The 27,472-nt window shown below is 45.2% G+C and overlaps 1 protein-coding gene and 1 long non-coding RNA gene across 2 annotated transcripts in view; both read left to right on the top strand.

Moving 5' to 3' along the window:
* Nucleotides 1-571: 571 nt before the first annotated feature.
* Nucleotides 572-2,861, top strand: LOC143839254 (uncharacterized). Its single transcript, XR_013231677.1, has 3 exons — nucleotides 572-768; nucleotides 1,586-1,678; nucleotides 2,715-2,861. It is a non-coding gene; the product is annotated as an uncharacterized LOC143839254 (long non-coding RNA).
* A 7,137-nt stretch (nucleotides 2,862-9,998) lies between these two features.
* The window catches only part of SRD5A2 (steroid 5 alpha-reductase 2), a 48,389-nt gene continuing 30,915 nt past the window's right edge, over nucleotides 9,999-27,472 (top strand). Inside the window, exon 1 of the mRNA XM_077344276.1 lies at nucleotides 9,999-10,305. Within this exon, the coding sequence (XP_077200391.1) occupies nucleotides 10,004-10,305 (302 nt within the window). The 5' untranslated portion in view covers nucleotides 9,999-10,003. The remainder of the gene's footprint in view (nucleotides 10,306-27,472) is intronic.

The following is a 27,472-nucleotide window of genomic DNA, read 5'->3' on the forward strand; positions in this document are numbered from 1 at the left end:
GGGACTGCAGCAAAGAAATTAAAAGACGCTTGCTCCTGGGGAGGAAAGCTATGGCAAATCTAGACAGCATCCTAAAAAGCAGAGACATCACCCTGCCAACAAAAGTGCGTTTAGTCAAGGCTATGGTCTTCCCAGTTGCAATGTATGGCTGCGAAAGTTGGACCATAAGGAAGGCCGAGCGTCAAAGAATTGAGGCTTTTGAACTCTGGTGCTGGAGAAGACTCTTGCGAGTCCCTTGGACTGCAAGGCGAACAAACCGGTCAGTCCTAGAGGAGATCAGCCCTGACTGCTCCTTAGAAGGCCAGATCCTGAAGATGAAACTCAAATATTTTGGCCACCTCATGAGAAGGAAGGACTCCCTGGAGAAGAGCCTAATGCTGGGAGAGATCGAGGGCAAAAGAAGAAGGGGACGACAGAGAATGAGGTGGATGGATGGAGTCACTGAAGCAGTAGGTGCAAACTTAAATGGACTCCGGGGAATGGTAGAGGACAGGAAGGCCTGGAGGATCATTATCCATGGGGTCGCGATGGGTCGGACACGACTTCGCACATAACAACAACAACAAGCAGAAAATGGGATAATGTGAAAAGATATATACTGGAGGACCATATTAATCTCTCCCTCATCTCTCTTTTTTTCCTAAAAATCTGAGCTCAATTAGATAAAATATTTCCACATAATGGGCAAAATCGGATTCTTGCATGTTTTATGTAGTGGCTTCAACTGCCACTACATCAGGATCTTCACTGTATGAACAAAAGTAAACTGTGAGTATGACAGGAACTATTTTAAAACAATATGCTCCTTTTGAAATGTTAAACCAGAAATGTCAACCAGAAATGTTAAAAATTTGCAGCAGACATGTTGTAGTTGGCTCTGCATCCAATGACATTTTATGGTAACCCCTTGTCAGAACTCCCAAGGTGTCCAGAGGCACAGGAAGCTTGGGGACTCCAGAGTTAACAGGTGCTGTTAAAAATTCTTTGGTGATGCCTGCCACCTGGTAAGGATAGTATGAAGACTACAAATTTGGATTTGGCTGCTCTGAAAGAAAGTGTGGGAGGATTACTTTAAAATGATCTGTTAAACATTGTAGGAGATCAATGTCTGCTTACTGCAGACACCATGGGGGCTATCTATCAACAACTCAATAAAATTTCAAATAACTTGGATGCTTTAAAGAGATGAGTGAATAATTGAATTTCCCCAGTCCCAAATTCAATTAATGCATTTAATGATGCCAATACAAACAGCCTTGATCATTTTATGTGTAGAGAATTATTGATACGGAATATAAAACAAGTTACCAAAGGCATTAAGCTCTAACTGACAGTCGCTTCCTGGTATTGAGTCATAGTCAAACCAACGTTACATTTCTGCCAAGAAAGTGTGGTGTTACAAATATAGCAATCCTTAGTGAGTAAAGAACTACTGCCCTTCAAGCAGACGGAAGGGTCCTACTATCTAATACTGAGATTACTCCATGAATATCTATAAATATCTATTAATCCATTTCATTAAAACAATTGTACCATTATGCAATTACTATACTGTACTCTCTAAATTTTTATGTTTGAAGAGAAGACTGCTTAGCCAGGAGGATCTGTGACCTGAAAAACAAGATCTTGAGCTTGGTTGATTTCCACGTTTCTCCTGGGTTCCATGAAGTATTTGAGAGTGAGTACAGTAGCCATTTCTGCACAAGAAATTATTCCCGTCACAGCCCCCTAACGTTGTCGACTTATTGAGCCCCCTCCAAATGACATCGACAACATTCCGAGGCTGCTTTGGGATGCAACCATTTTTAAAGTGCAATGTAGTAAATCCAGGAAAGCGGATTTACCACCCTCTGTCATGTATCCTGGGGGTAAGCCAGCAACCATGGATAGGAACATATGGAGGGAGAAACGCACTATAGTCCCTTGAGCGCTGTTCCGCCCTCACTGCTTGCCCACCTGTTCAGCTGCCATCTTTATCTAAGTAACTGCTGCTGCCGTGGCTGTCTTGCCACCCAAGCTGTCAAGGGCTCATCCCTTCCACTCCTCTTCTCATCCTCAACCCACCCTACCCTGCCGGTCTGTCTGCCTGCCACTCAGCTTTCAGCTGGTTCATGCACCTTCAACTCAGCCTTGGCCTCTTTCTTCACGGACACTTCTGAAGCATGGGTGCCACTGCCGCTGCCTCCATGCCCGCAGATGCATGCACATGCGCACACACACACACACACACACACACATGCTTCCCCATGAGGCCTCATCACTGCTGCCACTGCTGCTCCCTTCCCCGCATGCACACACGCTTCCCCACAAGATGTGTGTGTGTGCAGGGGCGGCAGTGGCGAGGCCTCATGGGGATGCTTCAGAAATGATCATGGAGGAAGAGGCCGAAGTTGAGTTGAAAGTGCACGTACAAGCAGAAAGCTGAGTGGCAAGCAGACAGAGCAGTGGGGTGGGTTGGGCAGGGGGTGAGAAGAGCAGAAGGGATAGGGCTTTGACAGCATGGGTGGCGAGAAAGCAATAGTGGCAGCGGTTACTTTGATACTGCAGATGTGGAAATCTGCCTCCCTTGCCCTGCTATATATTTTTTTATCTTTGTCTTATGTGGCAGTGCATATTGGTTGCCACACATAGCTTTCAATTTTTTAAAAAATTATGCTTGGGGAAACTTTCGAGACCCCCCAGACCTCTGATTGGTTGCCTCCATTGATTGACAGGCTGAGAAACAGTGACTAAAAGAGCGCTCGCCAGTGTCTTTTCACAGCCAGTGAGAAGGGGGAAACGTGAGACATTGTGGCAGTGTGGAGGAAATAAATGGCTGAATTTATTGTCACGCATTTATGAGTAGGAGACATCATACGATTTTGCCCCACATGTTGAAATGGTAAGTATTTGGATTAAACAGGCAAGACTTATAACCCTGAATTCAAATGAAAATTCTTCTGTTGTTAGCCCAATAATTCTAGGAGCTTTGACCCTCAGTCTGAAAATGTGGGATTTTGTATTTTACTGCCCTCCTGGGCATTATTTATGTGCCTGTATTTCATTTTGGAGAAGCCTCAAGTGGTTTTAAGCAAACCCAGGTGTTACTTTTTAACACAAAACAGCTTTCATTCAGGTCATTTGTTTTACATGCTACCCTCTTGTTTTTTAAGATCTAATCTGTTGTAATTATTCTGATTTTGAAAGCAATTGCAAAATCTTGAAGGGATGCTGGGATTGAGGTGGCTGCTGCTGAACCCACTTCTTGAATTTTCTGTCCTGACCATTTCTTGTTGCAGTCATTATATTTTGTTGCAACGTGGTGAGTGAATTTGTAAAACTTTTCAACTAAAAAGATTAACTGGTGAGTCAAGGACATTAATTAAAAACAAAACAAGAATGATGAGTGTTTGTGAAATGAATTCTTCATTTATTAAAGCCCTCAAAAATTAGCTGGGAAAGTTGTCACAAGCAATCATAATCTTGCATTGTGCAGGGTTTTGGACTAGATTACCTGGAAATCCCTTCCAATTCTATGATTCCATGAAATTCTTGGCAGGCTGATTCCCATGTTACCTCTTTAGAAAGTACACCAAAGGAACATGAAAAATAACAGGAAGGGATCATCTTTTATACCACTATAGAATAAATAAGAGGTTATTCTTACCCCATGATCACATAACCAGGAAAAGAAATGCGCAAAAAGACCTGCTGTAGATTGCTGAGCTCTTAGTTCCCTTCTCCCTCAGTTTCCCGCTCCTTTAGTTCTTTTGTTCAACCATCAAGCTATCAGAACATCAATATTTTCCCTCAGAATCAGATCAAGTTAGGTTTTCCAACTGCCGGGGAGGGTGAGGTGGGGGAACCCAGCCCCTTCTTAATGGGATGGTATTTACCAGACAATTTTGTTTATTGCCTGCCATGAAAGCTTCAATTGCCTGTTTCTACACATTAAATCTATGTTAAAGGACAGGCCTGTTGGCAACTCAAGTAAAGCATGTCTGCCTCTTCCCATATCTCTTCTTTCCTTCAAATCCCAGTTCACCCTCCCTTTTTATTACAGCTCTCCACTCACAGGAATATACCCCCTCACCCCAGAGCTGTTACAAATAATTGTGAAAACTTCTCCATCTGGTGTGTCTTCAATGATTCCGTCTTCCTGTCCTGTCCTTGGTTTTTTTTTGTGTGTATTTTATTGTGTTGTATGTGTATTTTAACCTTGGCTTTAATTGCTTGAATAAATTGTTTTTGTTTAGTTTTAATGCTTTTCAGATGAGCTTTTATTATATACTAGGGGCAAAGCCCGTTGTATCCAAGAATACAACGGGCACTAGTACTTGGCAGTGGGAAGAGGAAGGGGAGGAGTTGTCTGGTCTGGAAAGGCATGGGTTGAATATGTGTGTTGTGTGGGAGGTTGTGGTGGGGTGGTGGCAAATGAGGGCATGGGTGTGGAGATATGGGTGTCAAGAACCTGTGGTTTGGAATGTTCGTTGAGTGTGGGAGAGGACTGACCTTTGGGAACTGTGGCATAGTGGTTACAGATGAGCTTTCCAGAGCCATGTCTTCAAATATGTGAAGGGAAAATCAGACTGGAGACTCTTCTTAGGGGAAGATTACATGGCAACCTAATGGCAGAAAGTGAAGAGGAACTTAACCTGAGCCTTCGGGGAGGGCGGTATATAAATCTAAATAAATAAATAAATAAATAAAGAGCCTGTTGATGCGGGTGAAGGAGGAGAGTCCAAAAGTTGGCTTGAAACTCAACATCAAGAAAACAAAGATCATGGCATCCAGCCCTCTCAATTCCTGGCAAATAGATGGGGAAGAAATGGAGGTAGTGACAGATTTTATTTTCCTGGGCTCCAAGATCACTGCAGATGGGGACTGCAACAAAGAAATTAAAAGATGCTTGCTCCTGGGGAGGAAAGCTATGGCAAATCTAGACAGCATCCTAAAAAGCAGAGACATCACCCTGCCAACAAAAGTCAAGGCTATGGTATTCCTAGTTACAATGTATGGCTGCGAACGTTGGACCATAAGGAAGGCCGAGCATCAAAGAATTGAGGCTTTTGAACTCTGGTGCTGGAGAAGACTCTTGCAAATCCCTTGGACTGCAAGGCGAACAAACCGGTCAGTCCTAGAGGAGATCAGCCCAGACTGCTCTTTAGAAGGCCAGATCCTGAAGATGAAACTTAAATACTATGGCCACCTCATGAGAAGGAAGGACTCCCTGGAGAAGAGCCTAATGCTGGGAGTGACTGAGGGCAAAAGAAGAAAGGGACAACAGAGAATGAGGTGGCTGGATGGAGTAACTGAAGCAGTAGGTGCAAACTTAAATGGACTCCAGGGAATGGTAGAGGGCAGGAAGGCCTGGAGGATCATTGTCCATGGGGTCACGATGGGTCGGACACGACTTTGGACCTAACTACTACTACATGGCAACCAATTAGTCCCAGTTCTGCATCATTTCCCTTCTTATGTGAATTAGGCCACAGACACTGAAATGCCCCTCTGCCCTAATACACATGGGGTAGTCACAGTACAGAAAGGGCTACTTTGGACAGGGTTGTGGTAGAGAAGAAACATTTAAGGCCTCCCACACAGGTTATTGTTGAATTTAAAGACTTGAGGCCTACTGCACAGGTTTGTTGTGCAGCGGAAACAAGAGACAAAAAAAACTCTGCAACAGCATCCAGTTTCGTCTGCAGAATGACACTGTGCGGTAGGCCTCAAATCTGCAGAGAGTTGCAAAGAAGAAAGACACGTGGCTTGGCTGTATCTAACCTCTGGCAAGAGCAGTATTTTAAGTGAGAAGGGGCTTTTCTGTGGCCTCCCTGTCAGCCAACTATTTGGCAGAAGAGGAAAGTCCCCCCCCCTCAAAAGGAAGGCCCTCAGGCTCCCCTGCGATGCTCTTGGAAAGGCCTCCCTCCCCTCAGTCAGGGGCTGTCAGAGGCTCCTTCGCAGCAGGCCTGAAGGGAGGGGGAGGGAGAGAGCGCAGTCACCAGCCTCCTGCCAGCTCTGTCAGGGTTCTGAGGCATTTTATAGTAGGATACGACAGTTTAGGACAGCCTTGGGGCAAAAAGGGCTGGTGCAGCCTCTGTTCTCATTCCCCTTGGCAGCCCTACTGACCTCCTCTCCCTGCGGGGGTCAGGAGCAGACTGGCAGCCATGTTTCCTGATTGCCCTGGAACTCTGGTCTGTCCTGGTGAGGGCCTAATTGGAAGGCACTTCACCCTTCTGATTGGCCCCTCGGCTTGTCAGTCCGGGGCTAAGGGGCCAATCCAGGAGTTTTGATCCCAGACTCAGCCCACCCCACTTCTTACTGTTTTATTAAGAGGGACAGATGTTTTTAAAAAATCTATTAGCTGCATTGGTGGCCCTGGTAAGAATTGAACTCAGCAACTAGTGGGCAACTGGGGAATGACTGCAGAGAGGGTGTAATGACTGCTCTCCTTAGGTCAGTATAACCCGTAGGATCTTAACCAGCAGGTCAGCTGGATTGCACCATCTCCCTCAAGACTCAGGCTTAAAAACATTAAGCTACTTAAGAACGACTGCTAAAAATGGCAGAAAACTGCTGTGGAATCTGTCTCCTTCCCTTTTTCTCAGCCTTCCCCCCGTTAATTTGTAGGTAATAAAAATCCAATTGTTTGGAAAAGTCTGCTCTCCTTTCATAAAAATATTGCACCACACACACTCCTGAGAATAAAAGACCTCTACATCCAGGCTGCCCTGGCCTGGAGAGCCCAGGCTATCCTGATCTTGTGCGATACATCTTGGAAGCTAGGCAAGGTCACTCTTTGTTGGTATTTAGATGAGAGGCCACCAAGGAAGCCCAGGGTTGTGAGGCAGAAGCAGGCAATGGTACAGGACCTCTTCTAACATGTTTTGCTTTGAAAACCCTACAGACTTTCTATGAGCTGACTGCTATTTGGCAGAAAAAAATTCACATTCAGCTGAGGCGAGCTGAGTGCTGGACAGCTCTAGCTTCCTGCACACAATGAATACTCTGCTGAGACATTTTGGCATTGCCGGTCCGTCCAGTTAAGCGGGACACCCCTGGCTCTCCCCTGGCTCCTGGATGCCCCCTTCTGACCAGCCAGCAAGGCAACTAATGGGAAGGCTTTTTGTGGCTGCCGGGAGTGCAGAGTGGCAAATGCTCTAGCAGCTGTTATTGATCTGCTAGGGGAAATCCAAAGGAGGCAGGCCTCAGATGTGCAAAGAAATGCCCACTTTGGGGGAAATTCCTCAGCAGCTAACTCTCCTCCCCCGGGGGACAGGCAAACAAATATATTAATGTGGGTTTCAAGTGGATAGCCGTGTTGGTTTGAAACAGCAGAACAAATGTTGTGCCCAGTGGCACCTTTAAGACCAACAAAGTTTTATTCAAGGTATGAGTTTTTGTGTGCACACACACTTCCTCAGATACAATATAACGGAATGGAAGTAAGTGTGAGAGGAAATTAACATACAGCATATTGAAAATGATTAAGAGATTCTAGAGTTAAATAGAATAAAACAGCAACTTGGATTTATTTGGATTTAGCAAATTAAATTAATTTTTTATTTTTAATATTATTATCATTATTAGTGTTCACTTGAGATTAAATTGCATGGGAAACATTTGGCATACAATAAGTATGCCACATAAGAGGGAGTGATGCTCTCCTCTACTATCTATAACATCTTTAGGTGCCCTCTGGCTCAGCTGGCCTAGAGCTTCAGTCTGGTTTGTCATCAATATGCATATGGCACCCAGCACTATCACCTTATTGATGGCCACCTGGATTCCCAAAGGAACCATATGTCAGATTTTTGGAAGTTGTAACTGGGTGGCTCGATCAAAGTCACCTGAAATGGAAGTCCTATGGCTATCAAGGAAGAGGGCATGCCAGGAAGTGCATTTACCTGTCCTGGCTGAGATGCAACTTAGCATTGCACCCCTAGCCAGAAAATTGTGGGTGATCCTGGACACCTTGCTGTCTATGGAGGTGCTGGTCACAATGGTAGCCCACCAGGCATTTTACCATCTACACCAAGCCTAGTATTTCCCTTCCTGTCTTCAGACAGGCCTGGCCATGGTGATTCATGCAATGGTCACCTCCAGAATTGACTTCTGTAACTTGCTGTACATTGGCCTGCCCTTGTCTCTAACTTGAAAATTGCTGCTGCTGCAGAATGCAGCTGCTAGAGCCCTCACAGGAACACCTTGGAGGGCCCATATCTAGCCTATGCTGAGGCACCTGCATTGGTTACCAGTTGAGGCCAGATCAGGTTCAAGGTTTTGGTTCTGACCTTTAATGCCCACATATCTGAGGGACCACCTGTCGCCCTATGACCCCTCCAGAGCTTTACTGACTTGTTGGTGATATCTGTTTCCCCCCCCCCTCAATGTTAGAGTGCCACCGGGCCATACCATCGCCGGTGGTGGACCAATGGCACGCAGAAACTACCCCTATGGCACACAGAGAGGGTGCTAGTTGTTTGGAGGGGGGGGGTGAAGATAAGTTTTTGCCACCAGGAAATATAATTTTAATGGGGATTAATAATAATATGTATTTTATGTGCAGTTTTATTATGTAACCTGTAGTGAGATGGCTTTGCTGATAGTGGCGGGTAATAAATCTAATAATAATAATAATAATAATAATAATAATAATAATAATAATAATAATAATAATAATAATAATAGTTGGTTCTTATATGCTGCTTTTCTCTGCCCAAAGGAGGCTCAAAGCAGCTTAAAGTCGCCTTCCCTTTCCTCTCCCCACAACAGACACCCTGTGGGGTGGGTGAGGCTGAGAGAGCCCTGATATCACTGCTCGGTCAGAACAGTCTTATCAGTGCCGTGGCGAGCCCAAGGTCACCCAGCTGGCTGCATGTGGGGGAGCATAGAATTGAACTGGGCTTGACTGATTAGAAGTCTGCACCCCTAACCACTACACCAAGCTGGCTCTCAAACTTATAGGAGGATAGTTTGGTATAATCATATGCATATGCATATGTATAAAATGCTTTTCTCTGGTATGTGAACAGAAAGAGCCAAAGGCTCTCCTTCAAAGAAGTTGATGCCCAAAGATACTTCCATGCTTATATAAATGTAAATAAATGCTGTACGTTACCAGACTCTCACACTCTACCTATAAGTTTGAACTGGTTACTTCCATCCCAGTATATTTTATCTTTGGAAATGTGTGCTCACAAAAGCTCACACCTTGAATAAAGCTTTGTTGGTCTTAACAGTGCCACTGGACTCTAAATTTATATTGATGCTGTGTCATTGGTGGACTATACCCAACTTGGACACCAGAGTAATTTAGGAGCCTAATTCAAAGGCGGTTATCCCCTAATTAAAAAGCTGGTGGTCGCATCGGTCCCTAAACCAAGAGCCAGTTTGGTGTAGTGGTTAGGAGTGCGGACTTCTAATCTGGCATGTCAGGTTCGATTCTGCGCTCCCCCACATGCAGCCAGCTGTGTGACCTTGGGCTCGCCACGACACTGTGAAAACTGTTCTGACCGGGCAGTGATATCAGCGCTCTCTCAGCCTCACCCACCCCACAGGGTGTCTGTTGTGGGGAGAGGAATGGGAAGGCGACTGTAAGCCGCTTTGAGCCTCCTTCGGGTAGGGGAAAGCGGAATCTTCTTCTAAACAGCCCCAAACAAAAACTTTTCCATTAAGGCAAGGGGCCAGCGCGATGGGGCTTGTTTGCGAGGAAGGGTGGACGCGGAAGACTTCTCTCTGGGTGCACGTGGTTCCTCCTCTGGCTCTGCTTAGAGGGAAAGCGGCGGCATCTGCCTGACCAGACAGTCACCCGAGCGATTCGGGGGGGGGGAGGAGGCGAGAGGGGCTGGCCACCGGGAGGCACGTTGTGGCGGGGAGGGGGGGAGAAGAGGCGACGACTCCGCGGCGCGCTGCAAGCCAACCACCCGGGGGGGGGGGGAGGAGAGGCGGTGGCGGGCTGTATTAATGGCAGGGCTGCCCGGCCGTCGCCTCCGTTGGTGCGGAGCGCCTGTTCGCGAGGAGCATGCAGTGCTCGCCCTGCTTGGTGGCGGCCCTCAGCTCGGTCCTGCTCGCCTTGGGGCTGCTGATCCTGTGGCTCTATGGCCACACGCCGACTCGCTACGGGAAGCACGCCGAGGAGGTGGCGGAGAAGCAGCCCGGACGGGAGCGCCGCTTCCACCTGCCTGCCAAATGCGCCTGGTTCCTGCAGGAGCTGCCGGCTTTCTTGGTGCCTGCGCTGCTCCTGGCACTGCGCAGCCCGCCGCGGTTCGCACCGCTGGGCTGCAGGCTGCTGGGCGGCATGTTTTGCGGCCACTACTTCCACAGGTGAGAGCGAGAGAGGCCGGAGTGGGCAGCAGGCAGGGGCTCCCGTGCCACCCGCGAGTGGCAGCGGGCTGACTGGCTCTCCCGGGGCTTACTGCGTGCCTTGGAGCGACGCGGATGCCGGGGTGCCAGGCGGCTCGGTGGTGCTCAAAGTTTTGGGAGCAACTGGTGGAGCAGTGTTTACCGCTCCCTCCGACGCAAGCTTATTCCCAAGTGAGGCCCGCAATGCTCCATGATGCTTGCTCCCGAGTAAGTCTATTTAGGATTCCACCTATAGCGCTGCACAGGCTTCCTCAGAATTATCCCCCTGGTCTCCAGAAGAGTAAGCAGTTCCTGCAGCAATTACAAAAGAAACAGGATCTCAGGAAGGCTCCTCTGAGTAAATGTCATTAGGATTGGCTGTTTGACTTTTGAGGAGTAGGTGTTGCTGTTGCATGTGCAATTTTTTGTTGAGAATAGTAAGGCTGAAATCATGTGCTTGCTTAAGTAAGCCCATTGAATAAAGCAAATAAGTCACCTGCAATATAATTGCAGGAAGGGCTTAACAAGATGTAACTCTGCTTAGGATGGTGCTGTTGGACTTATTTCTGAGTCTCTTGCATAGAGTATACCTGAAAATGTCATCTTTGGGAGGAGTAAAATATTCAGAATTTCTGTTCCTCAACTTCTTGTATTCTTTTTACTTATTTTATTACATTTATATACCACCCTCCTCTGAGACTCAGGAGGGTTTTTAGATTAGGTTTCTAGTTCAGAGTTCACTTTTTTCAGGTTCACCTGAATTGGAATAGATTAGTGCTTCAAGGTCCATATTGCCTACTCTAGCAGTAGCTCTGGCTAGAGGTCTCCTAGAGAAGTTTCCTAGCAATGGGTGGAAATTAAACAATGTAAGTATCACTGGGTCCCCACTGAGGAGAAAGATGCATTATAATTGAAGTAAATAAGTTAAAAGTGAAGAAACTGTTTGTTTCCCCCTGTCCATGATATAAGCACATAAGAAAGGTTTTATTGCTGTCATTAACACTGGTGATTATTGTCAGAATTAGCCTTCCATTCTTTCCCCTCTTCTGTTCAAAACTAGTGTATACACCTCATTTTCTATTAAACAAACTGTTTAAAACACTAAATAGCTGTGCTAATTAATAAAAAATATTTACAAAAGGAGGGGAGGAAGTGTTATAACACATTTGCTGTATAGGAAATGTTTTTATGTAATTAATAGTTTCAAACTTAAGGCAAAACTACTGATTACACTGGAGATCCCTAAGTGGATCTCTCAACATTTTCCCCCCACTTAAAACTAATTGCAGCAGTTTCTGATTTTACTAGGGATTAGCCTTAACCTTTTTATGCCACACCATTTTCTCAGTCGCCCTTCATCGTGAGAGGGGGGGAGAATACACAGATACCTGTAGCAGATTGTATTTTGTTAACTGGGATTTAATTTCAAGGGGATTGTAGATTTAAGATGTAATCATGAGGATTGCTTTCAAAGTTAGAGTTAATTATCAGGATCTGCTTTCAAGAGTTAGATTGTTAAAAGAACAGCCACAAATAAAACTTTTAATCTGTATAAAAGGCATTCTGTAAATGTCATGTTAAGTGTAATTTCATTTTTCAAGTAAATGAATGTGGATTAGTCTTGCTATCAACACTTCAGTGTTGACATGAATAAGATGAATATGCCTAATAATTTTGTAGGTGGGGGATACAGCCAATAACACCCAAGCTATATAAAGATATGACATTTGTTTTTGGCTTCTTGTGATTTTAGCAGACTCTTCAAGTGGATTGAAATGAATAAAACTGTGTAAAAGACAAACTTAATAAAATTGGTTAGTGTAAATTCCTGGTCAATAAATTAAGGTATGTTGGCTCCTTGACTAAACCATTATTTGGAAATCTTAACTGACTGACAGTACAATCCTGAACAGATATTCACCTTTCTCTTTTCTCTACTGAAGTCAAGAGACTTTGCAAGGTGTAACTCTTCTTATCTTAGTATGATGCTTGTAGAGCAACCTGGCTTAATGCATTCTTATTCAGGGAAGTGCTTCCACCTGTTGACCCTCTTGATCATGGGGTTGCTGGTAGTTGCTGCTTTCAAGTGGTCACTGGAAGGGTGCTACCAAAGAGCTAACAGTCCTTTGAGTGAACTTTATAACCCAGAAACAATATGCAGTGTTGCAGGCTCAGGTCATGTTTGACGCTACTCTGTTAACTGGCTCTATCTCTGCCTTTGCCCCGGTGGAGGGCTGCCTAGAATAAGCTGCAACATACACTTGAGTAATGCCATTTGTTGCAGCTGCTGAACAACATGGCATTCTGTACATGGTGGAGAGCTATGCATATGGCAGAACTGCGGTGCCTAGATGGTCTTTGAGTTTCCTCTTCCCTTGGGAATTCTTTCGGATCCACCTGGTGGGGGAGATACTGTAGTCCTTGGTCCAGCATTCACCCGCCTTCTGTAAGGAGCTGCACTGGGATGCCGTCTACAGTTTGTGGTGTTGCTTGGAGCCAGGCTGTGATCCTCCGAGGTGAAAGGGGGTACTGATTTTAATAATTAGCAGTGATTAAAGTAGAATGCCTGGAAAGTCACCAGTAATGTGGTTGTGTTAACCTGTTCCTCCTACCTACATGTGAGGTTATTGGTACAATATCATTCAAGCAGTGGGGTGATATTATGGCAGCAGATCTGTGCAAATTTGCCATTTGCCCACTTTGAGAGACACTGGTCACAATTGCTGGAGAAGGTTTATTAATACAATAGCTATATTTTCAGGAATCGAACTCTTAGGGCAGGATTGTCCCTTTCTTGCTTACTTGTGGATCAGTAGTACTCACTCTGATCTGGATAGCCCAGGCAAGTCTGATATCATCAGATCTTGGAAGCTAAGCAGGGTCGATGCTGGCTAGTATTTGGACAGGAGACCTTCCAGGAGCACAGGGGTCACAACATGGAAGCAAGCAATGGCAAACCACCTTTGAATGTCTCTTGCCAGCTGCCTGATGATCCTACGATCTCTTGTACTATACACATGCCATAAAACGAATAATAATAATCTGTGACTATCAGAGCACCACATCTGAAGTCACCATCAACTCATCTGCAGTACAACAGAACAACATTGAACTGGCCTCCACCCAAAAGAGCCCACCCTCTGGAATAAAAGGAACAATAGTTATACAAGTAATATCTGCAAGTAAGCTTGTATTTGCACTTCATACTTGAAACGGGCCAAGCCCATTGCATTCAGGAATACAACGGGCGCTAGATGGGGGGGGGGGGGGTAGAAGAATTCTGTGGATGGCCTCTCCCTCCCTCCAGGACCTGGAAAGGCTGCAGGCTGGAGGCCCCCAGGAAGGGAACTCACCGGCAGGGGCAGCTCTCACGCAGCAGGGATCTGCAGCCTCTGAGCTTTGGAGGGAAGTGGAAGGAGGAGGGGGTGGTCAGGGATGGGGGACAGACAGGCAAGCTGACTGGAGGAGGAGGCACTCAGGGGCGGGGCAGCCACCCTTAGTGGGTGTTAAGCTCTAAATGGCAATTAAGCCATGACACACGCGCCTCCTCCAAGGCTTTACCAGAAATACATTATGTGGAACAGACTGTTTTAACAATGTTTTAATGTAGTTTATATGTTGTACACTGCCCCCAGCTGGTACTGGGCGGGGCATTAATTCAAGTATAAATAAATACAAGTATGCACACCATTCCCCAGCTTTGTTTTTGCCTTGCTTTCTCTTCCTCTGCTTTTGTTAACTTTGTGAATGTCATCTCTTTACTCCTTCCTCCTGATGCCCATTGTTTCTCCAAATGTTTTCCTTTATAATTTCAACTCCAGATCATTCCCAGTCGCTTATCTTTTCCAACATATCCATGTTTACTACATTCATCTTCAGAAGTTCAGAGCAAACCCCTAGAACTCAACATTAGAAGGGAAGCTGCTGTGAAAATGTCCTTTTTGCAGAATTCCCATAGGGTGAAAAGGTGTTCTAAGCCTGCATATAATGTGAGTGTCCTGCTAAAGGTTATTTATGGCTTTAGTGAGTTACAATTGGCTGTACAGTTAACTCCTAAGGTAGGGCAGGAGATACTATGTATGAAAGTGTGGAAGGGAGCTTTTTTCTACTCCTTTTGCATTCACTGGGAGTATTTAGATTTATTCCATTTTGACATTAGCAAATCTTGCAGGTATTGGGGATAGACTCTGGGTTAAGAGAACTTAAGATGCCAATTAGGTCCCACTTTGCTCTTGATACCTGCAGCCTACTTCCAGTCCCTATACCATGTGTCGTGGGAGGGACTTCACTTCTATCCTAAACTTCTTCAGAATGGCATCAAGATTGTACAGTGGATTTTCCAATAAGTCATTGGTAGGGAAATTTGCTTCCCTGACATTGCAGTTTACAGGATGGCCCAACCAGATTCTTCGGGTTCTTCATGCCTCTAAGAACTATTCAAGTTGGTTTAAAAATTGTTTTCAGTGTTGCTAGTGTTTTGCATAGGGCTTATTTTTGTTGTTATCATGCTTAGATTTATTTTGCTTTTTAAAATTTAAAGGATGGTGTCATTTCCTAGAGCACAGTGATCATCGTTAGTGCCTTGCCATCTATTTTAAAACAAATGAAGGTTTTGGAATTTATATAGCCTAATTCTGGTCCAACTAAGAGTAATTTGTTCAGGCAGATTCTCCAAGGGAAGTTAATTCTTGGGCCCAAAATACTATTTGAAGAATGTTATGCTTCAGAACTGTTTCAACTGCAAGGCAGAAGTTTACTGGTCTTACAATGTTTTATTTTGAAAGCTGGTGCCACCAAAGAGTGACAAAGACCTTTGATAATACATTGGTTTTATGTGTTGCCTCTTTTTAGGGGGGAGGGGTCCAATAGTGATTTATTTGATACTCTTTTAGTAAGTGTATGTTCCTTAACCGAAAGCATAATTTTAACAGCATTTTTCAAATTCCAAAAATAACTGAGGGAATCATGAATTTGCTGTTAGGCACCTGGTGAGGTTCCCTCAAGTGATATGTTTTATTTTAATAAATTTATTGCTTGATGATGCAATTTCTTTATTCAGTTCTCAAGGAGGGGTGGTTTCTGTAGAAATCACAGAATGTTACCGTTGATATAACTGCTGAGGATGTATCTTGCTTGAATTATGGTTCAAAGCTTTGTAGACCCAGGCAATTATTATAAATCACACAGGAATCATAACTACTACTCTCTTGCTAGTCATAATCACCAGAGATTATTTTGCTTACATAGCACCTTCTAAATTCCTCTTTACAAAAAACAGAAAATTTGTCCCTATCTGCAAGAAAGGTAAAGTCTAAGAAAAGGATAACCAACTCTTGTGGTCTGCCAAAGATTACAGAATGCCGACCTGTGATGTCAGCATAATGACCAGCAAAAGTGAAGATTGTACCTTGCCACGCATGCTGTGAGCAAGCTGAGTGAGTGAGCACTTCCAGAGATTCAGGAGTTAGTCTTGGACCTGGTTGGTTGTTGTATAAGTCTGGGAGATGATGACAATCCTCCTCTAAGCTAAGCCTTCTATCCTAGCAATGATGCCAAAGCTCCAGGGACTCCTCGTGGATTCTTGGGTGGAGAAGCAGCCCTGTGTACAGAACAAAATGATCTCACATGCCATTGCTAGTCATACGGTGCCAGATGTGGCCTACCCTGATTGACAGAAGCAGGACAGCAAAGGGACAGGAAGGTGGTGGAGGTGCAGGTGTGGATAAATAGGAGAAGAATATGCCCTGACTTGGGTGACCCAGGCGAACCCCATTTAGTCAAATCTTGGAAGCTAAGCAGGGTTAGTCCTGATCAGTGTTTGGATGGGTAACCACCAAAGAATTTCAGGGTCATTATGCATAGGAACGCAATGGAAAACCATCTCTGAACATCTCTTGCCTTGAAAATCCTATGGGGCTGCCATAAGTTGGCTGTGATTTGATGGTGCATCACACACAAATACATATGTGTTTTCATCTTGTATATTTGATAGATCACACACTGTTCTATCAAGGATGTGTTTTTATCAGTATAAGGATTTATGCTAGAATCATAGAATTGGAAGGGGTCAAACAGGCCATCTAGTCCAACCCACTGGTTGATGCAGGATCAGCCTAAAGTATCCAAGATGTGTATATCCAGCTGCTGCTTGAAGACTCAGCGTGAGGGAGCTCACCACTTCCCCAGGCAGCCAATTCCACTGCTGAACTGCTCTGACACCAATTTTTTTCCTGATATCTAGCTGATACCATTCTAGTTTAACCCATTATGTTGGGTCCAATCCTCTGCTGCCAACAGAAACTGCTCCCTGCCCTCCTCTAGGGCCCATTATACACGGCCGCCGAAATGGCGATTTCGGGTCACATGGAAAACGCAGAGGGGGAAGATGCGAAGTACACCGGTTATGCATGGGACGGGGTGCGACGCCGTCAAAACCCAGAGTAACCGATTATGCACGCAGCGATCCCGGCGCCGCTTCTGGTTGCGCCCCGGTCACCCGGAAGCTGCGCTTTCTTCCTTGTTTCACTAACGCGGCTTTTTCGGTGGCATGCACTGAAGCTGCGGCCGGTTGCAGCCGGCACCGTGCGTTATCAGTGATTTTAGTCGCCGCCCTTCCACCCTGAATGTGCGTTATTCCCCCCGTGCATAATGGGTCGAAGTGACAACTTTTCAAATACTTGACAACAGCAATCATGTCCCCTTTCAACCTCCTCTTCTCAAAGCTGAACATTCCAAGTGTCTCTCCCATTCCTCATAGGGCTTGGTCCTCAGATGCCGAATCATCCTTGTTGCTCTCCTCTGCAACCTCTCAATTTTGTCCACGTGCTTTTTGAAATGAGGCCTCCAGAACTGCGCACAGTGTGCCAAGTGCAGTCTGACCAACGTGGTATATAGCAGGACTATGAAATCTTGTGATTTTTATGTGATGTTTCTATTGATACAGGCCAAGATTGCATTTGTCTTCTTTACCACTGCATCACACTGTTTGCTTACATTTAGCTTACAGTCCAAAAGTATCCAAGTTCTCATGCACACACACTGCTACCCAGAGGTGTATTTCCTATCCAGTATGCACGCTTCTCATTTTTGTAACCCAAGTGTAGAACTCTGCACGTATCCTTATTGAATAACCTATGCCTACAGCTCCGCATTTTGGTTGATTCTCATATATTCCAGGATCCCAATGGATCTGTGGGAACCTGGAAGTTAAGATTAATTCCGAATGTACCTGCAGTGTTAGATCATGGTAAGATGCACGGCTTACAATCTTTGGGTAGTAAAACGTTCCAGTTCTTCAAGATCGTGGTAAATTGATATTTAATTATCTGATTCCAACCATATGTCTCTAATAGAGTGGCTCTTCATGCATATGCAGCAAGGGAGATCAGTGCTAAAGACGTTATGTAAAAAAATACTACCTCTAGGTATTCGATTTCTGGTTACTGTTTTTTAAATTGTTTGTGGAATTTTATCTGTTTTGTGTTTTTGTTATCCCATTGTGAAGGCCTTTGGTCAATCTAATAAAAGTTATACGTATCGAGGCTTGGGTTTAGTAAGAAAGGGGAACTAAAAGATTGGGCTGAAGGCTTCATGGAAATGGTGGATCTGAAGAGGCATTTGAAGGAAGTGTATCATATTCAAGGCTCTGCCTGGTAGTTGCTGACACAGTTTCTAGATCTTCACAGGCAAAGATAATAAATCAGTTGTCACATTCAGGTCAGTGCCTGATGCTTTTACTCTGTCCTGAGTTTCCAGGAGGCCCAGAGGCAATGACAAGGTGATAAAGTAATAAACAGCTAACCAATCCACAACACCACTAGTAGTTAAGTGTTCTGTCCATGTAAAGAGGGAGTACCAGAGTTCAAGGGCCACGAACAAGGTGAGTATCAAGAAAGATCTCACTCTGAATATAAATTATTAACAAAGCACAGACAATTCTGCTTCACCAAGACTCTTTGAGGTTAGAGTGTTGATTTCAAAAATTGCTCCCATAATTGATTCTGCCCTCTGCTTTTATCCCCTTAGTTACTGAAACCCAGGTGTTTTTCATTCATTGAGTGCTTGGTCCTGCATCAACTTAGGGCTAGGAGCCACAAGTACCAAGTTGTGCTAATGCCCTGATGTGCCTGCATCTCTAATGAGTTGTAAATCTTACCTTTCATCTGCAATTTTCTGCTGGCTCTGGAGACCCCAGAGGTGAGAGACAAACTGATTTCTGTCCCCTTGTCATCTGCCAGAATGAACAACCTTCATCCCCGGAGGCTTTTTTCCCCTGATTCTGCCTTTTTAAAATTAATTTCTTTCTTTCTTTCTTTCTTTCTTTCTTTCTTTCTTTCTTTCTTTCTTTCTTTCTTTATTTATTTATTTATTTATTTATTTATTTATTTATTTATTTATTTATTTATTTATTTATTTATTTATTTATTTATTTATTTATTTATACCACCCTTCCCTATGGCTCTGGGCGGTTTACATAAAACATTTTTGAACATTCACATAGAACACTATCAAAATCAATATAAATCCAGCTGATCAGACAGGCATTCTACTGGTACAGCTCCTGATTTCTCATCATCAAAGGAAGAGACAGCTGGCTTACTCACAGCACAGTATGATATATACAAGCGTTTTGGGAGGCAGTTCCAATAATAAGGGCAGATTTGTCTGAGGGAATAGAACATTTTCAGAGAGTGAACAGTGGTGGGATCTGGAAGAATGAATATTCCATGATGGGAGAGTATATAGATGTAAACATGGAAGGACTGGGGGCATGGCTGTGATAAGTTTCTAAGATGATGTCAGGAACTTTTTGCTGGTTTCAGAAATTGAGAAGAAGCATTATTAGAGACTTAAGTAATCCCAGAACATAAAGGTACATTATTTTAGTGCCAGAGCCTATATAGAGATGAAGGGGCCAAAGTATGATCTCAGAAGACCAGAGAAGAAGAGGTAAAAGTAGCAAATATCAGAGATGATCAGAATAAACCAGAGTTTCTGCTGAGGTGAAAGAGAACAGGAGCTGGATTTTACCCATGAAAGATACACATGTCTTAACAGCAGATTGAATATGAAGCCCAAAAGGAATTTAATTTCTTTGCTTTTTTTCCAAAATGTATATCATTCCTTTCTGCCCTTAGAAGGGCCACCATGGAGGCAAACAAATTAAAACATAAATGATAAAATCACATTTTAAAATCATTAAAATAACTTAGCACAGAACCTACATCATGAATACAATTAAACAGACTCAAAATACCAACATAGTAATAGTATGTAAAAGTATTTTTAATACAAATTGCTTAATTAAAGAAATAAATAAAACGGTCAGGAAGAAGACATCACTGAGAGGCTGCCAAATGAAACTAAAAAGTTGGCAAGAGAAGGGAAAAGATGAATTTTTCTGGGGAAAGAGCTTCAGAGCTTTGGTACCACAACTGAGAGGGCCTGAGATGACAGAGTCAAAAGACAAAGTTGTGCTTGTTGTGCAGAAGAAGCAAGCACTGGATCAGATCAGTGGTTCACCAGTCCAAACTCCTGTCTCACACAGTGGCAGACTGATTGCTGGGGGGGGGGCAAACAGGGCATAGGATCTGAGACCTTATGCCCCATGTATAATTTTATAAACCTCTATCATGTCCCCTGTATTTGTCACTTTTCTAAACTGAGACGTACCAGATTCTTGACCTTTCTACCCCCCCCTAATGGTTGCCCTCTAATGGTTGCACTCTACCCCCCCCCCAATGGTTGCCCTGCAATGTCCTTTTTGAGTTATGTTAGCTAAATTCGTCTGCACCATAGATCTATATGGGGGCATTATAATATCATCCATTTTATTTTCAATCATTTTCCTAATAATCCCTAATAGGGGTGTGTAAAAAAATGTATTTTTTGGTTCAGGCCTACTGGACACTCCAAAACTTTAGAATTTCTGATCATTCCAGATCCCAGTATCAGGATTGCAATACCCTGGGGCTGACTTGGCTTCTACTGCAGTGAAATTTAAACTGTACTGTAGGAGAAACTGGCCCTAGGATCTGCATGCAGTGGGAGGTCTCTCCCTGCTGAACGTAGACCTAGCTGGCCACTCTCAGCTTAGAATCATAGAGTTGGAAGGTATCTCCAGGGCCATCTAGTCCAACTATCTGCCCACTCACAGTGACCCCAATTTCATGTCCAAGTAATCCTCTCCACCAAAATTCTCCAGAATCCAGCCTGGCCTGGAGGAAATTCACCTACCATCCCACAGTGGTGATTAGCAATTCCCTGCGTAGGAAAGGAAGGGCCACAAGAGACACTGGCACATCCCTTCATGGTCACTCACTCACAATGTGCCTGAGTTCATAAAATCAGCTTCTGCTACCCCAAACGATCCTAGGCCAATACCAGCTGAGGTAGCATGAAGCTCTCAGCCTCTTCCACCACAGATGATCTTTGGTATAGCTGAATATCTTCCCCTCTTAATAAAACAGTAAGAGGAGTTGGGGTGGGCTGAGTCCGTGATCAAAACTCACGGATTGGGCCCTTGCCCCTGGACTGACAAGCAGAGAGGCCAATCGGGAGGTGCAAAGCCTCTCTGCTTCTCAGTCTGCCCCTCACGCCTGAATCGGGCAGCGCGCAAAGCACACCTTCTGATTCCGACCTCAGACCTGCACTCCCCAGTCGGCCACTGCTCGGCCCTACTCTGCTCTCGCGCCGCTCACCCGCCTTGCCGGCCGCCCCCCCAACATGCCGCCACTCCCTGGGACTGCGTCCCCGCCCTCCACACAGACCCACCCTTCGCCCGGCGATCACCCCGGACTCACTCCCACACAGTCTGCGTCCCCGCCCGGCTCACTGCGCTGCCATTCGCACACGACTCACCCCGACTTCTCTGCCACCGGATGCCACCCAAGGGACTCCACAGGTACCCGGCTCAGCCACACCTCAGTCCCTGCCCTCCCCATTGCCTTTCCTCTCCCCTCCGACGCCTGCCCGCCTCTGGCTCCCATGCCAATGCATGCCAATCTCCGACCGCTGTGGGGGGGGCGAGCCAGCCCCCTGCTAGTGCCCATTGCATGTTGGACTGCAATGGGCTCTGTTTCTACTATCCAAATAAAAGCCCAAAAAAATCTGCTTTATTCAGGCTCAGCTAGCCAGTCAGATTCTGTTATCTGATTTAGACCTAAATAATATCTGAAAAATATTAGTAAGGTATCTTTCAGGTATCTTTTCAACTTGCTTCATGGCAAATGCATACCTCTAATCCCTAACCATAAGGAATGCCGAGTGTCAAAGAATTGAGGCTTTTGAATTCTGGTGCTGGAGAAGACTCTTGCGAGTCCCTTGGACCGCAAGGCGAACAAACCGGTCAGTCCCAGAGGAGATCAGCCCGGACTGCTCCTTAGAAGGCCAGATCCTGAAGATGAAACTCAAATACTTTGGCCACCTCATGAGAAGGAAGGACTCCCTGGAGAAGAGCCTAATGCTGGGAGCGATCGAGGGCAAAAGAAGGGGACGACAGAGAATGAGGTGGCTGGATGGAGTCACTGAAGCAGTAGGTGCAAATTTAAATGGACTCCGGGGAATGGTAGAGGACAGGAAGGCCTGGAGGATCATTCTCCATGGGTTCACAATGGATCGGACATGACTTCGCAACCAACAACAACAACAATCCCTAACATGGTTGGCCTCTATTCCTACTACAGCACAATGGGTTTATTATTTATTTTACTTAGTAACTTGGGGCAAAGCCCATTGTATCCAGGAATACAACGGGCACTAGAACCTGATGGTGGGAAGAAGAAGGGGAGGAGTTGTCCAGTCTGTAAGGGCATGGGGCTAAATGTGTGTGTTGTGTGGGAGGTTGTGGTGGCATGGTGATAAATGAGGGCATGGGTGTGAAGAGATGGGTGTCAAGAACCTGTAGTTTGAAATGTTCGTTAAATGTGGGACAGGACTGACCTTTGGGAATTGTGGCATAATGGTTACAGATGAGTTTTCCAGAGCCATGTCTTCAGATATGTGAAAGGAAAATCAGACTGGAGACTCTTCTTAGGGGAAGATTACATGGCAACCAATTCCTCCCAGTTCTGCGTCATTTCCCTTCTTGTGTGAATTAGGCCACAGACACCAAAATGTTCCCCTGCCCTAATCCACATGGAGTAATCACAGTACAAAGGTGTCCACCTTGCTCCTTCTGTCTCCATTTTTTTTTACTGTTGATAAAATGTTTATTTACCCACATGCTTTTTTCATAGTTGCTCCTTAGAAGAAGAAGAGCTGGATTTTGGTACCTTGCTGTTTACTATCCAAAGGAGTTTCAAAGTGGTTTACAAATACCTTTTCCCTTCATCTCCCCACAATAGACAACTGTAAGGTATGTGGGGCTGTGACAGGTCTGAGAGAACTGGGAATGGTCTGCAGTCACCCAGCAGACCTCAGGTGTCTCAAAGCAGTTTACAATCACCTTCAATTCCTCTTTCCATAGCAGACTCCCCGTAAGGAAGGTGGAGTAGAAAGCCTCACTTGGAAGATGGCAAGGCTAAGAGGAGGTCTCTCTGTGCACATCAGTCTTGACCTTAGTCAGGTGTATGCACACCTAGGTAGTGTGGCATTCCAGAACATGAACCTACACCAATCTGGCAACCTTACCTCCTCTGCAATGTTTTCTTGACCTGAAATAGGTCAGGGGGTGCTAGGTGGCTGCAGGGGCATTACACACTTTTGAGGCCCCACTTCCAGACTTCAAGGAATACGTTCAGACCAGGGACAGCCAACCTCCAGATGGGGCTTGGAGATCTTCTGGAATTGCTTCTCATCTCCAGACTATAAAGATCAGCTCCCCAGGCAAAAATGGCTGCTTTGGAGGGTCGACTGCATAGCATTATATCCCAATGAGGTTTAGGGGTGCCAGCCTCCAGGTGGGGTATGAGAATTCCCTGGAAGTACAGCTCATCTCCAGGAAGTTATGCTGAAGGGAAAGCTCTCTCCCCTCACATGCGCCCCTTCAAAAGCCTGAAGTCTACTGCTGACAACTGCAGTCCTTGTAGTTGTCTGCAAGGCTGAGTCGTTGCCTAATAACAGTGGATCACCTAGTTTTCACCAAAGACTCACTAAAAGGTAAAGGTAAAGGTATCCCTGTGCAAGCACCGGGTCACCTTGGGGTGACGCCCTCTAGCGTTTTCATGGCAGACTCAATACGGGGTGGTTTGCCAGTGCCTTCCCCAGTCATTACCGTTTGCCCCCCTGCAAACTGGGTACTCATTTTACTGACCTTAGAAGGATGGAAGACTGAGTCAACCTTGAGCCAGCTCCTGGGATCGAATTCCCAGCCTCATGGGCAGAGGTTCAGACTGCATGTCTTCTGCCTTACCACTCTGTGCCACAAGAGGTTCTAAAGACTCACTACTTTCTTGTAAAGCTAACTCCACTCGAAATTCTGGGCCACTTATGCCTTTGAGTTCATAGGACCTTCCTGGCAAATACTATTTTTTTAAAATTTACCAGGCCAAGTTTGAAAAAAAAGTCACTTCAGTTCCCATGTCTCTCCAGCCATTTATTTATTCACTATTTACAGTTTTATGCTGTAAATATTCTTTATTTTGATCTTCCTGCACTTTGCAGACTGGCAGGACTGATGGTGGTCTGGCTGTCTGTCTGTGCCCCAGAATACAAACAGTTGCTGGTAAGGGCTGGCCATAGCCTATAGCCCAGGATGGATACACCCGCACCACTCCCCCCCCTCCAGCCACAGTCTGCGAGCCTCTACCATCCTCTCTATATCGCTGCTCATCTCTAGATTATAATAATCAGCTCTGCAGGCAAAAATGGCTACTTTGGAGGCTGGACTCTGAGGCACTGTACGATTTTGAAGTCCCACTTCCAAACCTCCAGAAATATTTCCAACCTCCAGGTGGGGCCTGGAGAGCTCCTGGAATTACAGCTTATCTGCAGAGTATAAAAATCAGCTCCCCAGGCAGAAAGGGCTGCTTTAGAGTTCGGACAGAGTTGTTGTGGAGAAGAAACATTTAATGGTAAATTTTTACTTTTACACAGCTATGCCATTTATGTTCCATTCTAACAAAAGAACAAATAAGTCCTTTTGTTCTGTCCGCAACTAAGACTTCATAATAAATCCTGGAACTTTCTGCTCCACTGAAGTAACTTGCTTTTTTTAGTTCTGCAGTTGTAGTTGGAATATTTTTCATTACTTTGGGCAGATATACGGCACACATTATAGCCACAGGAACAAACCGATATTTCTTCATAAATATCAAATGACATTATGCAGCAAAATAGCAGGGAATGTTTGAAACATGGATGGATTTGCCCTTTCTATCTACCCCATAATTGCAGCTTGGCTTCATTATACACTTCTATAATAACCTCCCCTTATTGATTTCTAGCCAAAATACAGTATGAGTCAAACCCTGGAAATCAAAGGAAATCCTGGAAAAGAACATTTCAGTTATATTTTGCAAGAATGAACTTAATGACATAAGCATAATACTACATACAGACTAGTTGAGGAATCATCCCCCTGTTCCCAAGGAAGCCTGGGAATTGTAGTTTTGTTATGAGGAAACAAGGCAATTCAAAGATAAAATTATTTGTGCATTCTACAGTTCATTGGAAGAAACTATATCATTTGAAACTTGGGCATGTTTGTAACATAGATTGGAGCTTTGCTCATACGTTTCTGTATGTATGGGGCCTTTGCAGCTACTTTAATAAAGGAATACATTAGTATATTGTTGGCCCAATAGTCACAGCAATATGCCTGATTCAGTGCCACTCATCCCATCTTTAACCCACTCCTAGCGGAGCAGATTAAATAATTCGGTAAGGGCCCCAAGGGCAGGCCCTGTCCGTGATGAGGAAGGGTGCTGATAGGCCCCTTGCCGCCGGACGGACAATTGGAGGGCCCAATCGGCAGGCACTTTGCACCTGCCGATTGGGCCCTCCAATTGTCCGTCCGGCAGCAAGGGACCAATTGCGAGCTTTGCGCCTCCCAATCCGCCCCCATTCCACTGCGCCTGCACGCCGCCATTACCTCCTTTGCCTTCTGGGCGGCCGGTCGCTGCAGCGCCACCCGCCCAGGAAGGCCCAGCCGCCGCCGTCCTCGCGCCCACTCGCACCACCTCCACATTGAGAAAGGCTAAGGGAGGGCTGGCCACCGTCGTCTTCACGCCGACTTGCACTGCCTCCTGATCAAGAAAGGCCGAGGAAGGACCGCCCGCCGTTGTCCTCACAGCGCCTCCAGCCCCGCCGGCCTCTAAAATGCCTGACCCCGGCCCACACGGCTGGGACCGACCCATGCCGCCACCCACCGGCGCTGCACACGGCGCTGGTGCTGCCCGCGACTGCAGCGCCGGCACCGCATGGACACGGCCTGCCCGTCCTCGGAGTGTCGAGAACATGGCGCCTTGCAGCTTCGGCCCCTACGCCGAGCACCACACAACAGGCCCCTCGCCTGCACTGTCGCCTCCTCCGCCAACGCCAAGGTACGCTACGCCACGCCACAGGGGACCACATGACGAGCCGCCTCACACTCGCATCCCACCCCTCGTCCACCCTCGTCTCCCGGCCCTGTCCCAGCATGCCCCACAAGACTCCCTCGCCCTGCTAGCGCCCGCTGCATTCAGCCTGCAGTGGGCTTATTTACTAGTCCTGATATAATAGGTGTGAGGTGCCCTGGCAGGAGGGAGAGAGAAAGGAAGGATGCAATCAGCATGGAGTTCCCCCCCCCCCCATGTGAAGAATGATGGGGCAGTCAAGGAGCAGAAAGTTGGTATGACTGTATTATCTTTTTTTTTCTTTTCAAAACAGTGCTTAGATAAATGTATTAGTGTTAAAACAGTAGTATACTAGGTGGAGTGGATAAAGCATAGCCACTGTGGTAATTTAGAAAAATAACCAATTTAAAATGGAATAAATGACCTTGGCAGGGAGTGGAGGTGAGTTGTTATACCACCAGAACAAGTAAAATTATGGGGAGTACTCAGTATGTACTTGTGACAATTATTTATTTCCAGTATTCAGGAATGGTAGAAATTCTGATCTGACTATTTAGTATCTCACAGTTTGACTTAATTTCCCTGGGCAAAGGAAGGCAGGAAGGTCAGTAAGATTCAGCAAATGTGTGCCTGACAGGGATGTTGACCAACCAGCACACTTAACCCACCTTCTAACTATATAGGATTGTCCAGATTAACATTTCTGTGTGCAGTAGCTCTTCCTTATGCCAGTCATAACAAAAGAAGAGCCCTCCTGGGACAGACTAGTTGTCCATCTAGTCTAGCATTCTGTATTACACAGTGATCAACTAGTTCCTCTGCAGGTCCAACAACAGGGCCTAGAGGCCAAGGTTTTCCCCTAATGTTGCCTCCTGGCATTGGGATTCAGACGTTGACTTCACCATGTACTGAAGTCACTGATAGACCAAGCTGTCATATTTTAATCATCTTATTGATTTAAGAGGCTATTGTGATTCTGTATAAACATGGATCTTATTTCTGTGAGTTAATTCATTCTCTGTTAGCCTAAAAAAAAGTATTTGCTTTCATTCATAGTATGGCATATCTGAGAGATAGAGGCAAATGCTCAGCTTAATTCTGTATTTGCCCCCCCCCCCATCAATGAACAAATCATCTATTTTTGGTAAAAGAAATTGACACTCGTTTTGCTTAGACACACTGGCATGCAGGACTAAGAGCAATAAGAGGCAAAGGCCTAGGCATTCTCTTCACAGTAATAACCAGGATGTATGTTCTGGACTGGGGGGCAAAAGTGACAGGGATGTGTGTTAAAATTTCCACCTAAATTATAGTAAAGTGCAAATACCCATAGAGGAATCAAGAAACATCAATGATGGCAAATAAGAATCTTTCTATGAGGCAAAAAATATTCAGTATCTGAGGTCTTTTAGACTGCTTTTTGTTATTTAAAAGAACTGAGACTGTGAGGAGACCCAATATGCACTGGGAAATGAGATCAAGGTCTGTTTTTAAACAAAACTGGAGTGCATAGGCTAGAGGAATTTATACTTCTTTATTCCACCCTTTAAAGCATATTTTTTCCTAGCCATCTTCCAATAAGGCAGCTGATATGGACTAAGAAGAAAACACAGAAGGAAATCGAGCACAAAAAGAGAAGATTCATGCTATATCTG

The sequence above is a fragment of the Paroedura picta genome, chromosome 1 (assembly GCF_049243985.1).
Source record: "Paroedura picta isolate Pp20150507F chromosome 1, Ppicta_v3.0, whole genome shotgun sequence".
Lineage (NCBI taxonomy): Eukaryota > Metazoa > Chordata > Lepidosauria > Squamata > Gekkonidae > Paroedura > Paroedura picta.